The 14,738-nt window shown below is 36.9% G+C and overlaps 1 protein-coding gene across 1 annotated transcript; it reads left to right on the top strand.

Annotated features, from left to right (window-relative positions):
• The first annotated feature begins 6,273 nt into the window (after positions 1–6,273).
• On the top strand, positions 6,274–8,395 carry LOC150042536 (olfactory receptor 8B3-like). The gene is made up of 2 exons (XM_090324521.1): positions 6,274–6,287; positions 7,459–8,395. The coding sequence occupies exons 1-2, from the start codon at positions 6,274–6,276 to the stop codon at positions 8,393–8,395; spliced, it is 951 nt and encodes a 316-aa protein (XP_090180647.1).
• Positions 8,396–14,738: the final 6,343 nt, after the last annotated feature.

Here is a 14,738-nt window from a genome sequence, read left to right on the forward strand (position 1 = left end):
TGAGTTAAAATGTTAGTGTTCAGATACTTGTACTCTGACTGTAGTTTATCCTTCAGCTTTTAAACTAGGCCCTCTGATCTTAATCAGTAGTGTTCTGTGGTGAAATAACTGCTGTAACCAGACTAGTATCCTTTGATGCTGGCAGAGAGTATGTCTGGTGGATATTCCTCCATTGAGAGGCACTTCAGGCTTTATCTATCTGAATCTTTATTCATTTAGCAACTTGTAGAAATGAGATAAAGTGTACATATGGCCCCACAAACTTCTTTTCCACCTTAGTTCCAGTAGACTGTTTCTACTGTACATTAATCCTTGCACCATGCTTATGCACAATGATACCAGTACTCAGTACTGATAACGAAGTCTTCATGGAACAGAAGGGCTCCATTTGGAGAGAGCTGGAAACCAATCCTTATCTTCCAAATGAGGTTAGCGCTGCAAAATCCAATGAGGTGGACACGCCTTGTAACATATGCTTTCAGTGGTAAAGATCTAAATGGTACAATGGCGATGACTCAATATTTGGGTACCCAGGGTTATGGACATGGTCTTGGAGATATAAACATAACTACATAGACATAAAAATCTATGATGGGCTATATGCTCTACAGACATATTTTATTACATGTGCTAATTTGTATCTGACATACCCTCAGCTTAATTATGTTCTATAATCTATGTGCCAGTGATTGTATAGGATTCCCTTCTTGAATACCTATTAAACATGAGATTTGAAATATGTAAAAATCAATGTAAAATTAAATAAAATGAGTCTTGTTCCACCTCACTCCAGATAGAATAGCCAGGATCAAGAAAACTAATAACAGATGCTGGAGGGGATGTGGCCAGGAGGGATAACTACTACACTGTTGGTGGGAGTGCAAACTCGTTCTACCACTATGGAAAGCAGTATGGCCGTTCCTCAAAAGACTAAAAATAGAGCTCCCCCTAGGACCCAGCAATTCCACTACTTGGCATTTACCCAATCATCCAGAAACAAGGGCATACTAAATCCACTAGCACAACAATGTTCATTGAAGCACTATTTACCATAGTAAAGATATGGAACCAACCCAGATGTCCCTCAGTTGATAAGTGGATCAACAAGATGTGGTGTTTATACACAATGGAATTCTTTGCTGCTGTCAGAATGGCATTGGCCCATTTGTAAGGAAATGGAAAGGCTTAGAAAATTCATATTAAGTGAAGTAAGCCAGACTCAAAGGAACATAGGCCCAATAGTCTCCCTCATTTGTCATAATCAGTAGAAACCTTGAGCTCCCCTAGCAGAGATTTACAATGAACAAAATCTAGAAACCTTAGGCCAAATAATATGACACTAAATGTAAGGAGGGCTTCAGGATAAGGAAACAAAAGCCATATGAGTGACTGTTGTCCTTAATGTACTATGTTATCTCTCATCTCTTTTGCCATCCCTTGGTTATCTCATTATTAAAGTATTTCACCTTGTTATCTGTTATATTTTATATGTGCTTTAGTGGTTATTTGAAATTGGATAGGGAAGGGGGAAATCAAGATAAGTAGGGGGAGGGTGGGAGGGAAATGGGGATCATGTCATGAGAAAGGAACATTTCACGCTTGCTGTCCTCACCATGTTGATGAAATGATGGATGTGTTGCCTTGTATTCCAACTCTCACTTAGAACAAGGGAATTCACATTTGTCTACAGGTGGGACATTTTTAGGCTCCTGACTGAAGTCCTTAGAAGTGGGAAATCTCAGCTGCTGCTGTGGAGGTATATTCATACAGAGTTTCTCCATACTGCTTTTACAAATGGGATTGCTCAAAGTTACTGAAACTATATTCCTCACCATTTTTTAAATTCTGCAACTATATTTATGCATGTGTTAAAAAATCGAATTACTCAGTCTTTATTATAGATTCTGCTATGCAAGTAATTTTCAAAATATTTTCCTAATTTAAAATACTGTCATTTTTCTTTTTTCAGATAGTTTGTATTGTAATTAATAGAAGGGTTATTGTAATTAATAGAAGGGTTACTTGATATTTGCCAGATAGGAGGTTCATTAATTCACAAACATTGATACCCTTTCACATGTCTTAATCCCCATTTCCCTCTACCCACCCACCACTCTTCATCCTGTTTTCCCCCTTCCCTATCCAATTTCAAATAAATACAAATACATCCAATATATCAGGTAACAAAGTGGGATACTGTAACAATATGAGATAACCAAGGGACAGCAAAAGAGTTGAGAGATAACATTGTACATTACGGAGAACAAGCATTCATTATATGGCTTTTATTTCTATATCCTAGAGGTCCTTTCATTTAGCATCATACTATATGGCCTTATGTATCAAGGTTTTTCTCTATTGCAAATCTCTGCTAGGAGAACCCAAGGTTTCTACTGATTATGACAAATGGGGGAAACCATTGAGCCTAAGTTCCTTTGAGTCTGATTTTTTCTAAGTCCATTTCCTAACAAATGGGCGATGTTGTTCTTTCTGACAGCAGCATAGAATTCCATTGTGTACAAATACCACATCTTGTTAATCCATTCATCAACTGAGGAACATCTAGGTTGGTCCCATATCTTTGCTATGGTAAATAATGCTGCAATGAACGTTGTTGTGCTAGTGGATTTAGTATGTCCTTGTTTCTGGACTATTGGGTAAATGCCAGTAGTGGAATTGCTGGGTCATAGGGGAACTCTATGTTTAGTCTTTTGAGGAAATGCCATACTGCTTTCCATAGTGGTTGAACGAGTTTGCACTCCCACCAATAGTGTAGTAGTGATCCCTCCTGGCCACATCCCCTCCAGCATCTGTTATTAGTTTTCTTGATCCTGGCCATTCTAACTGGAGTGGGGTGGAATCTTAGAGTTGTTTTGATTTGCATTTCTTTTATGACCAGAGATGTTGAGCATTTCTTCATGTGTCTATAGGCAATTTTTGTTTCTTCTGCAGTTTAATGCAGTCCCACTTATCCAGCCTTTCTCTGATTTGTTGATTCTTGGTCCTTATTAAAAGTTTCGACCTGTGCCAAGGAGGCCTAGTGGATCTCCTATTCATTCTTGTAAAGTTTTCAGTGTGTCAGCTTTTACCTCCAGGTCTTTGTTCCATTTAGAATTAATTCTAGTGCAGGGTGACAAAGAAGAATCCAACTTTAGTTTTCTGCAGTTGCTTAACCAGTTCTGCCAGCACAACTTGTTGAAGAGGCTATCTTTCTTCCATTCTATTTTTTTGGCTCCCTTGTCAAAGATTAGGTGGCCATAGGTCTGTGGTTTAATATCTGGGTCCTCAGTTCTATTCCATTGGTATTCAGGCCTGTTCTTGTGCCAGTACCAAGCTGTTTTGATAATTATAGCTCTGTATTAGAGTCTAAAGTTTGGTATTGAAATTCTTCCTGCACTGTTCTTTCTCCTAAGAAGTGTTTTTGCTATACGGGGTCTTTTAGTATTCCATATGAAATTTTGGATTTCTTCCTCTATTTAAAGAATGCCATTGGGATATTGATGGGCATTGCGTTGAATTTGTAGAGAGCCCTTGGCAAAATTGTCATTTTCACGATGTTGATTCTTCCTATCCAGGAGCATGAGAGTTTTTTCCATTTCCTCAGTTCTGCTTTAATTTCCTTTTTCAGGGTTTTAAAGTTTTCATCGAAAATGTCCTTTACATTCTTAGTTAAGGTAATTCCTAGGTACTTTATTTTCTTTGAGGCTATTGCCAAAGTAGTTGCTTTCCTGATTTTTGCCTCATTCCTCTCACTGTTGGCGTAGAGAAAGGCAGTTGATTTTTGAGGGTTAATTTTATACCCTGCTACCCTTCCAAAGTTTTGAATCAGCTCAAAGAGCTTGGGAGTAAAGTCTATAGAATTTACAGAATCATGTCATCTGCAAAGAGGGAAAGTTTTACTTCCTCTTTCCCTATTTGGATCCCCTTCATGCTTGCTTCTTGCCTTATTGCATTTGCTAGGAATTCTAATACTATGTTAAAGAGGAGTGGAGAGAGTGGGCATCCTTGTCTTGTTCCTGACTTGAGAGGGAATGGCTTTAGCTTTTTGTCATTAAGTATAGTACTAGCTGTGGGTTTGTCATACACAGCCTTTATTATATTACGGAATGTTCCATGGATTCCTAGTTTCTCCAGAGCTTTTAACATAAAGGGGTGTTGGATCTTGTCAAATGCCTTTTATGCATCTATTGAGACAATCATGTGATTTTTGTCCTTGCTCCTGTTGATGTGATAATTATATTAATGGATGTGTATATGTTGAACCAGCTTTGCCTCACTGTGATGAATCCTGTTTGATCATAGTGTATAATTTTTTGATGAGTTGTTCTAATGCTTTTGTAAACATCTCAGAAAAGATTAGTGGGAATACACCTTCCCTACCTTCATGAGATCAGGAGACTTGTGATACTTAATAGAACAAAGTCAGAATTAGAGGTGTGGTACAAGGAATACAATGACTAGATTAGCAAAAAGGCCAAACGGGGCACAATGACTTTTTTGGTGACTACCAGCACAAAAGAAAAAAACAAATTATACATTATCATCTTCTTGATATAGATGTTGAAATAGTGAATGATAGGGAAATCCAGAAATTTTAGGTGGGGTTTTAGGGGACAGTGTCGGAGTACTGATAACTTAATGCTTATTAGAGGGAGCAGGGCAAGTGATCACAGGTAGTGTCTTATAATAGTGTAGTGTACACTGGAGTATAGAAGGAATACAGCTTAGGGGGTCCTCAGTGAGCGGTTTGTATGAGTTATAAATGGTCACTGCCAAGATATCTAAGGGAGATCAACTTCGGCCCTTAATCCAGAAGCACCTAATAGGGGTAAGATTTACTGAGCCCCTGCTCAGTGAGGAGGACAGAAGGAATATACCTGTTCTCAGCTGACCTTTTCACCTGGCTTAGTCTTTGACTGATAATTAATTTTCTAGAGCATGGTGAACAACTTTTTGCAGATTGAGTTAGGATGTAGAATATAAAATGGTCAAAATATGTCACCTCCCATATATATCTTCAGAGGCCACTAGAAATTTTAGGGACTACAGTAGTTTTCTGGAGATGTTACAGGATTATGACATTTGATAATGAAGAAAAGTTAAGCCTATACTATAGGAAGACATGATAAAAAATGTATTATACAATTACTCAAAGAAAAATCCTATTTTGTACTCTGTATAGGACTTATACTAGGGTACCACATAATGTGAAATAATGTTATGAAATTTTCCATAATTTACATAAAAGGTGTAGGAGAAAGAGTACACTATATATAGAGGAATACAATAATTACAAATGACAAAACATTTCTTTTATTATGGAGTCTGAAAATGAGTACATAAACATTGATCATTAATATTAAACTTAAAATTTGAGACTTTGGTATTTTGAAAATGACTAATAAATTCTAAATTAAAAAATTTAGTAGAAACTTCTTAATTTTATTTTGGCTTTTAATTGGATGGGGAAAGTTGTCTGAGACTCTTACATAAGTGACTCTATCCTAATGTGATAACTGCAAGAAAATGTAAGTTAAGCTAGCTCAAGCTCTCAGATGTTAGGGACAGTATATATAGTTCAGAATCTTTGCAATTATAATAAATTTTAGATATAATCCTTTCATACAGTCTAGATTTCCTGAGATTAGACCATTTCATTATAATGTCCATTATTTGGAGCATCTTTCTCAGTTATTTTATTGAATCCTTCAAGTTGAAGTATTCACAGAGATTCTTTATGTCCAAATCATTTCAGTCTGGAAATTCAGGAAAATATTTAAACAGAATAAATTATTTAAATCTATAACTCATTCTTAGGAACACTTGCAAATTTTCTGGTTTATCTTTACAGTATGGCATTTAGCAATTGGATAAAATATTCAGGCAATAATTTTCATAAGTTTTATATAAAACTTTAGAAGAAATGCACAGTAACAAAATGGATTTCAGATATATCTCAGGTTAAAACACGAGGTCACATGAGTTTGTACACTTTTAAAATGTGTAAAGTGTAAGGATATCTGGATGCCACTTTGTTTCCATATTAATAGGAGTGACTTTCAAAGAGTAAAAGAACTACATTTCCCTTAAGAGATGTAATAATGGACTTTATGCAAAGGATGTGAAATCCCTAATGAGAATGTAACACTTCAGTACAATGATGATCCCTAGTGACCAAAAGATATATCATATACTGCTCAGAAAGTTAAATAGCCTAAGATCTTAGTAAAAAGTTTGTTCACTGAGATGAGACTGAGTAATCTTCATTGCATTATGTCTTTAAACTCGTTAACATTCTGTTGGTGTATAAGATTGCAAGATTGAAAACAAATTATGGGGCTTTTTGCTTTCCCCATTTTTTAGATGCATATGTTTTCATGAGAAATTCTAACTAGTAGTTCAGATAGATGAATATTAGCTTTAGTTAGCCTACTTTTTGAATCGGAAGAAAACCTTGGATTAAGATACTGCCCTATATGCCAGGACCAGAGTAGAAAATCATAAGCAAGACCAAAGTTTTTTCTCCTAAAGAGGGTAAGTTGTAAAAAAATCTATTAATGTTAATGTATAATAAATCTACTTCCCAACTTATGATTAACATTTGTTATTATATACATAAGGCATATTTATTTTCCCTCAAATAGTGATCATTAATCTAATAAAATATCTAATATGTCCATCACCTATAGCATTATTCTTATGTTAGTGTCTTGTTTTGTTACTAATGTGACACCCTCAGCAATTTCCAACCACAAAACGTGATATTAACAAGACTTCATGCATACTACCAAGCACTTATCCTGGCCCCTGTAGATCTTTTTTTTTTTTTACCATTGCCTTGCTTTTTAGTCTGCTTAATATTCTTACATTTTTAAAATAAAAAGGCAGAAAATTGGATATACAGATGAAGCAATGATAAACTTCAAATAAAATAGTTGAGAGTCCTATGAAAACAAAAACTGAGAAAGTTCAGTTAGCAACTGCAAAGACTGCAGGTTTTTAAACAAAATTCCCTCTACATGTAGAAGAATGCAACTTCTCTCCATTTGTATTTTTTTGTGTGACATGGAACACCAAATTAGCCCTCCAAGATTCACTTCTTTAAAGTTAGAAACAGTTTTTGTAATTCCAGTACCATTAAATTATGGTCAGTTTTGGAGTTTAGCAAATGGGTGCTAGGATTTGTTTCTTCGACTGCTGAAGGAATAGTTGAAGCAAGGAGCAGATGAGTTGAGAAAATGTCAACTCCATCTCCATGCTCTTGTCTACCATATGAAATACAGGGCTTAGCTTTGCAGGTTGTTGGTGATAGTTTAAAGTCTATTGCAATTAACATAGAAGGTATTATTAAAGTCAGGATTTATGCATCAGGTGAGTTACTTCTCGACATTCAGATTTTGATTTTCTTATGTCACTTTTCTGTGTGTCCACAGATTCTCTTATAGAAGAATGAAAGAGAAGAATGGGTCTTGTAAACGGATCATTTGTAACTGAATTTGTTCTGGCGGGTTTATCAGACCGATCTGATCTGCAAATCCCTCTGTTCTTCCTGTTCCTACTAATGTATATAGTCACTGCCTTGGGAAATTTGAGTTTGATAATTCTAATTACCCTGAATTCCAACCTTCACACTCCCATGTACTTTTTCCTTTTTAATTTGTCTTTCATAGACCTTTGCTATTCTACTGTGATTACACCTAAAATGTTGATGAATTTTATACTAAAAGAGAATGTTATCTCTTATACAGGATGTATTACCCAGTTCTACTTTTTTTGTTTCTTTGTCATTTCTGAATGCTACATGCTGACAACAATGGCTTATGATCGCTATGTGGCCATCTGTAATCCACTTCTCTACAATAGTGTCATGTCCCCTAAAGTATGTTCCTACCTTGTATTTGCTTCATACTTCATGGGGTTTTCTGATGCCTTGATTCACACTGGATGTGTCCTGAGACTGACCTTCTGTGATGCAAACACCATCAACCACTTTTTCTGTGATGTTATGCCATTGCTCAAGCTCTCCTGCACCAGCACCTATGTCAATGAGGTAGAGATTTTCATTGTAGGGGGAAAAGACATCACTTTACCCAGTATCATTATCTTTATGTCTTATGGTTTCATTGTTTTCAGCATCCTCAAAATAAAGTCTACTGAGGGCCGGTCCAAAGCCTTTAGTACATGCAGCTCCCATGTTATTGCTGTATCTCTGTTTTTTGGATCCTGTGCATTTATGTATCTCAAACCCTCCTCTCCTGGGTCTCTGGATGAGGGAAAAATCTCCTCTGTATTTTACACCATTGTGGTTCCGATGATGAATCCTCTCATCTACAGCTTGAGGAACAAAGATATTAAAGTTTCTCTAAGAAAATCCTTCTTTAAGGTAATAATTTGACCAGAAATCATATTGTTCTATGCTTGTAGCTATATCATGGAGACATAATTTGCTTTAATTAGCATATTTGAAGTGTAAACTCTCCCTCCCCCTCTCCCTCCCCCTCTCCCTCCCCTCTCCCTCCCCCTCTCCCTACCCCCTCTCCCTACCCCCTCTCCCTCCCCCCTCTTCCTCCCCCCTCTCCCTCCCCCCTCTCCCTTTCTCTCCACCACCTTCTTTGGTAGTCCTGGGACTTGAAATCAGGGTCTGAGTATTGTCCTTGAAACTCTCACTTTTTTTTGTTCATGGCTAGAGCTCTACCACTTGACTCACAGCACCACTCTTTTTTCTGTATATGTAGTAATGAGGAATTGAACCCACGTCTTCCTGAATGCTAGGCAAGCACTTTAATACTAGGCCAAACTCCTGGCCCTAATCTTGCTTTTTATTCTTACTTTTGAAATGGTAACAGAAATTTTCTTATTAGATTCACTACGTAGTTTATTTTTCAATGTTTTCAGTGCATATGATCACCATCATTTTTTCTTTGACCTATTTAACACTAAAGTAATTTCTGCTTCACTGTGGATTTTATTTTTAAAATATTGATCAACATACAAATGTTTCAGTAAAGTCTGACTCCTGCTTCATTTTATGTCAAATACAAACTGTTCTACCCAGTGCCGTAGTGCTAACTTTGTAAGTCTATTTCTGCTTGGTCATGGTCTTTACATTTTTCACTAGTAGAAATCTATTTTCAAATGCCAGATACTGCCAGGTGCTAGTGGCTGAGAAATAATATTCTACATGGTCAGGAGGGTGCAATCTTAGTATAACTTTTCAAGCTAGCCTGGCCTGAAGAGCCTGCTAGACTTTTTTCTCTAATCACCAAAAAGTCTAAAATAGAGTTGTGGCTCAAGTGGTGAAGCACTAGGCTTAAGCATAATTGATCAGAAACATTACCAAGGCCCTGAATTGAAGCCCCAGGAATGGTACAAAAATGCCAAATGTAGGGGCTGGAAGTTTGGCCTAGGTGGTAGAGTGCTTGCCTAGCATGCACCTAGACCCGGGTTTGATTCCTCGGTACAACATAATTAGAGAAAAAGCTGGAAGTGATTCTGCGGCTTAAGTGGTATAGCTCTAGCCTTGAGAAAGTCCAAGGACAGTGCTCAGGCCCTGAGCTCAAGCCTAGGACTTGGAAAGAAAAATGCCAAATGTAAAATACACTATACAGCTGCAAGTTTAATTAACAAACTTAGCTGTGGCAGGCATGCATTAAATTGGTTTGTATAACTAAGCATCACATGATATGGATAATACAAATGCATTCTGAATCAGATTCTGATATTTAAAAAGTTAATGTCCTTCAGATGACGTGAGTGCTTAGAAATTGATACTCAAATAACAGGAAAAACATTGTTTTCTTGATACCAAGTTTTACTTTCAAGAATGTCCTTTCAATATTTTACTTTGTTGATGTATGTTCCTAAACATGAAGTATAAGGAAGCATTTTTATTCAGAATAACTGACAATGCTTTTTTCATTATTTCTCTAAGAAATTTTTAGTGAACATAATTTGACGAATGAGAAAATAAGATTTTCAGGAGATAGTGTATTAGTCAAAGTACATTTTAAAAAGATGGAATTTATGAAGTATAATAATAGGACAACAGACAGAAGAAACTACAATTGTTCTTTGTGCAATTACCTCTTAATAGGAAGTTATTTGAGCTGTTGTGCTGTTACATTCCTGTGTTATTTGGCATTAAATAAACTCAAAGTTCAAGAAAACTTGAAGACCCTCAATCTATAACTGTTTCATTTTTTTTCATATATTTTTAGTGTTACATGATACTTGCCAGATAGATGGTGCATTAATTCTCATTTTTGATATCTTTTCACATGTCTTGGTCCCCATTTCCCTCCCCCCACCCCTCATCTTGCTTTCCCCCCTTCCCTACCCAATTTCAAATAACCAAATACAAATATATCCGATATATCAGGTAACAAAGTGAGATACTATAACAATATGAGATAACCAAGGGACAGCAAAAGAGATGAGAGATAACATAGTACCTTAACAACAATCATTCATTATATGGCTTATGTTTCTATATCCTAGAGATCCTTTCATTTAGCGTCCTACTGTATGGCCTTTTGTATCAAGGTTTTGCTCTATTGCAAATCTCTGCTAGGAGAGCCCAAAATTTCTACTGATTATGACAAATGAGGGAAACCATTGAGCCTAAGTTCCTTTGAGTCTGGCTTACTTCACTTAATATGATTTTTTCTAAGTCTTTCCATTTCCTAACAAATGACTCAATGTCATTTTTTCTGACGGCAGCATAGAATTCCATTGTGTACAAATACCACATCTTGTTGATCCATTCTTCAACTGAGGGACGTCTAGGTTGGTTCCCTATCTTTGCTATGGTAAATAGTGCTGCAATGAACATTGTTGTGCTAGTGGATTTAGTATGCCCTTGTTTCTGGATGATTGGATAAATGCCAAGTAGTGGAATTGCTGGATCATAGGGGCGGTCTATGTTTAGTCTTTTGAGGAATGCCATACTGCTTTCCATAGTGGTTGAAAGAGTTTGCACCCCCACCAACAATGTAGTAGTGATCCCTCCTGGCCACATCCCCTCCAGCATCTGTTATTAGTTTTCTTGATTCTGGCCATTCTAACTGGAGTGAGGTGGAATGTTAGAGTTGTTTTGATTTGCATTTCTTTTATGACCAGAGATGTTGAGCATTTCTTCATGTGTCTATAAGCCATTTTTGTTTCTTCTTCAGAGAAGACTCTCTTTAAGTCTTTGGCCCATCTTTTAATGGGATGGTTGTTACTTTGGAGATTAGTTTTGAATTGATTCAATTTTTTGAGCTGTTGATATATTTTAGATATGAGGCCTTTGTCCATTTTATGGTTGGCAAATATCTTCTCCCACTCTGTAGGCTTCCTGATTAGTTTACTAGCTATGTCTTTGCCATACAAAAACTCTGCAGTTTAATGCAGTCCCACTTATCCAGCCTTCTGTTTTTCATTTTTTTATATTCTATCTTCCAGTAAAATTTAATTGATTATAACCTCATATGTTGGGAGTATAGTTGTTGCTCTAATTCTAGAACATTAGTTTTAAGACTTAAAGCTAAATGTGAGCTTGAGGCCTTAAGTTTAAGCCATAGTACTGTGGCTTAATAATAAACAAATAAATAAATGAAAATCATGTTTTTCAGGTGAAAATACAAGTCAAATTTGACACTTGTATTTGGTGAACATTTCCTTGCTTCCTTGAGGATAAGAAACTCATATTTGGCTGCCCAGTTGGTTTAGGACTGTGATCCTAAGATCTCAATAAACCATGTACCTCACACTACAGAGAGGAGCCAATGGTGACTGGACAGCAGATAACTTGTTATAACGAATCTGACCTTTGTTCTCAGGGTTGGTGCGGTACTGACCACAACAAGATGTGTTCTGGTTGAAAGCTGAGAAAGGCAAAATAAAGGTGCTTTGAATTATATATGCATTACCACTTAAACATCACTTTTGTTGAACTTCTTGTCTTTAACCATTTATTCCCTGAGTTATATACTATGTCCTCTACCCCAATCTGGCATACACAATTGTATGTGTAAGGTTTCTCTCAATGATGTATATTAATTATGTAACCATTTCCAATCCACAAAAAATCATATTTAAGTGAAGCCAGACTCAAAGGAACTTAGGCTCAATGGTTTCCCTCATTTGTCATAATCAGTAGAAACCTTGGGCTCTCCTAGCAGAGATTTGCAATAGAGCATAGCCTTGATACATAAGGCCATATAGTATGATGCTAGATGAAAGGACCTCTAGGATATAAACATAAGCCATATAATGAATGATTGTTGTTCTTAAAGTACTATGTTATCTCTCATCTCTTTTGCTGCCTCTTGGTTATCTCATATTGTTACAGTATCCCATTTTGTTACCTGCTATATCGGATATATTTGTATTTGATTATTTAAAATTGAATAGGGAAGGAGGGAAAATAAGATGAGGGGTGGGAGTGGGGGGGAGGGAAATGGGGACCAAGACATATGAAAGGGTATCAATGTATGTGAATTAATGCACCTTCTATCTGGCAAATATCATGTAACCCTTCTTTAATTACAATAAAAATACATGAAAAAATGTTTTCTATTTTTAATCATCCCATGGAATTGTTGCATATGCCCAGAGGGTCTTTATACTTGGATTGAAATCTGAATGGTAAAGTCATAATACTGAATGGTAAAGTCATTATACATTACTTGTGTGACATTCAAATCTGTACTTCACACTTCCTATTTCCTCTATTTTGTTTGTAAAGATTGATATTACAGTGTCAAATTCTAGAATCCCTTTTTTTTTTATTATTTTTAACATCCAAATTACTGAAGGAAGATCAAAATAAGTTATTTAAAATTTATTTTTTATTTTAAATGTGCTATACCAAGCAATTGCAGTTTCATGTCAGTGAATGAGTACATTTTTTTATTAAAGAAATTATTAACATTGATTTTTACATCATATTTCAAATGACGTATTTAACAAAGAAGTTTTCAAGAAGGGAATCTCTATATGCAATCACTGGCACTTAGATTTTAGAACATAATTAAAATTAGGCTGAGGGTTTGTATGTATATATACATATTAATCTATGTAATAAAATGTTATGTCTCCTCCCTCATTTTCTCCCAATGTTTCCTGTTCTGCCTCTCCTCCACTGAAGATTTATACTATCTTTACAACGTAGTATCTAGATAGTAGCACTTCTAAGTGGGTTCACCCTTTGTCCCCTTGTTTCTCAGCTTCTCCTCCCCTCCCTTAATCAGATAAACTTATATACAAGACAAAGGGTACAGAAATCAAAAGCAGTGACAAAAGAAAATAAAACAAAGGAAAAAAATAACCAGAAACAGTACAATAAAAACCCATTTATATTTCTTTTATTTCATTTAGATAAATATCATTCTCTGTGATCATTTGCACATAGCTATTGAATCCTTGAGATAATCTCCTGGTCTCACTGTGTGAACATTTAAATTACTGTTTAGGGAAGTATAAGTGTATCTTTTGTCTTATCCTTTGGATTTACTTGTAGTTTTATAGGTACAATCAGTTCTTAAAAATGAGGAAAATCATGTAGTCTGAAAGGGACTTCCCCATTCCTTCCCACCTTTCCCCCCTTGGCCTGCCAGGAAACTCCCTCCCTTTCCTTTGTTGTCAGAGCAGTGTGCCAGAAGCCCACCAAGATGATAGGCCCCTTCAAACAGCAAAGGTGTCAGTGGTTGCCCCAGCCATCAATCAACCATGTTGAATTCCATTGGCCACCTGTGTATGGCCAGCCCAACCACATGGCTGGGGTCTATAAAGGTAGCCTGTAAGATTAGGCAGGGTCGCTCTGTCACTCAGATCCTAGAGGCGGCCCTGACCAGTCAGTATAATTCTTGATGCTAGGCGCAGAATAAAACTCTGTTTAACTTCTGCTTTTGTGTCAGACTTCGTTCCTTTGATCTTCTGCTTTTGTGTCAGACTCATTCCTTTGATCATGGACCCTAATATTGGGGAACTAGACCCTAACATTTGGGGTCCTCGTCCAGGATCAAAAGATGAGGACTGACCCAGCATCAGAATTTTGAACAAAACCTCCAGAGGGAAGATCTTGAGTGCTAGTTTTGTCTTTGGTCTTTGTTTTGTCCTTTCTGTTGGGGAGCTCCAGGTGACTGGCCCACCGGGGAGAAACTGTATGCAGTATGGCTCCCCAGGGCAGGAGTGGATGCAGGGATGCCACATCACTCCAGAGGGTTGTTGCAAAAAATAGGGAGTTCGAGTCTCCCGGGCATGACATTTGGAGATTAGTAAGTGAGAGTCTCCCAGGTACAATGGTTGTTACTGTAGTTTTGTTTGTATGGCAGTTGTATTTGTCTTGGTATTTGTGCATCTTAGAGGTGATCCTTGTCTTGTAGGAGTTGTCATTCTCGTGTTGACTGTCCATGTCGAACCCCTTATTGTGTAGTTCTCTTTACTGCTCGATAGGAAAATGGGTCGTACAGGGAGTAAGGAGCTCGCAACACCCCTAAACCTTATCCTCCAACATTTTAAGGACTTTCGAGACAAGGCCGCCCAATCAGGTGACAAATTTTACCCAGGAAAACTTAAAATGTTCTGCCGGCTGAAATGGACCACTTTCTTTACGGGATGACCACCGAAGGAACCTTCCCCTGCTTAACAAAAACTTTCTCTCCCTCTAAAGCAGGTCACATCTTCAGGATCATAAGAGGAGAAAGGGGAGTCTGACTTGGAGAACTCGAACCCCCCTCCCTCACTCCTTATCTGTC

This window comes from Megascapheus bottae, chromosome 35 (genome assembly GCF_031878675.1).
Source record: "Megascapheus bottae isolate mThoBot1 chromosome 35, mThoBot2.hap1, whole genome shotgun sequence".
NCBI lineage: Eukaryota > Metazoa > Chordata > Mammalia > Rodentia > Geomyidae > Megascapheus > Megascapheus bottae.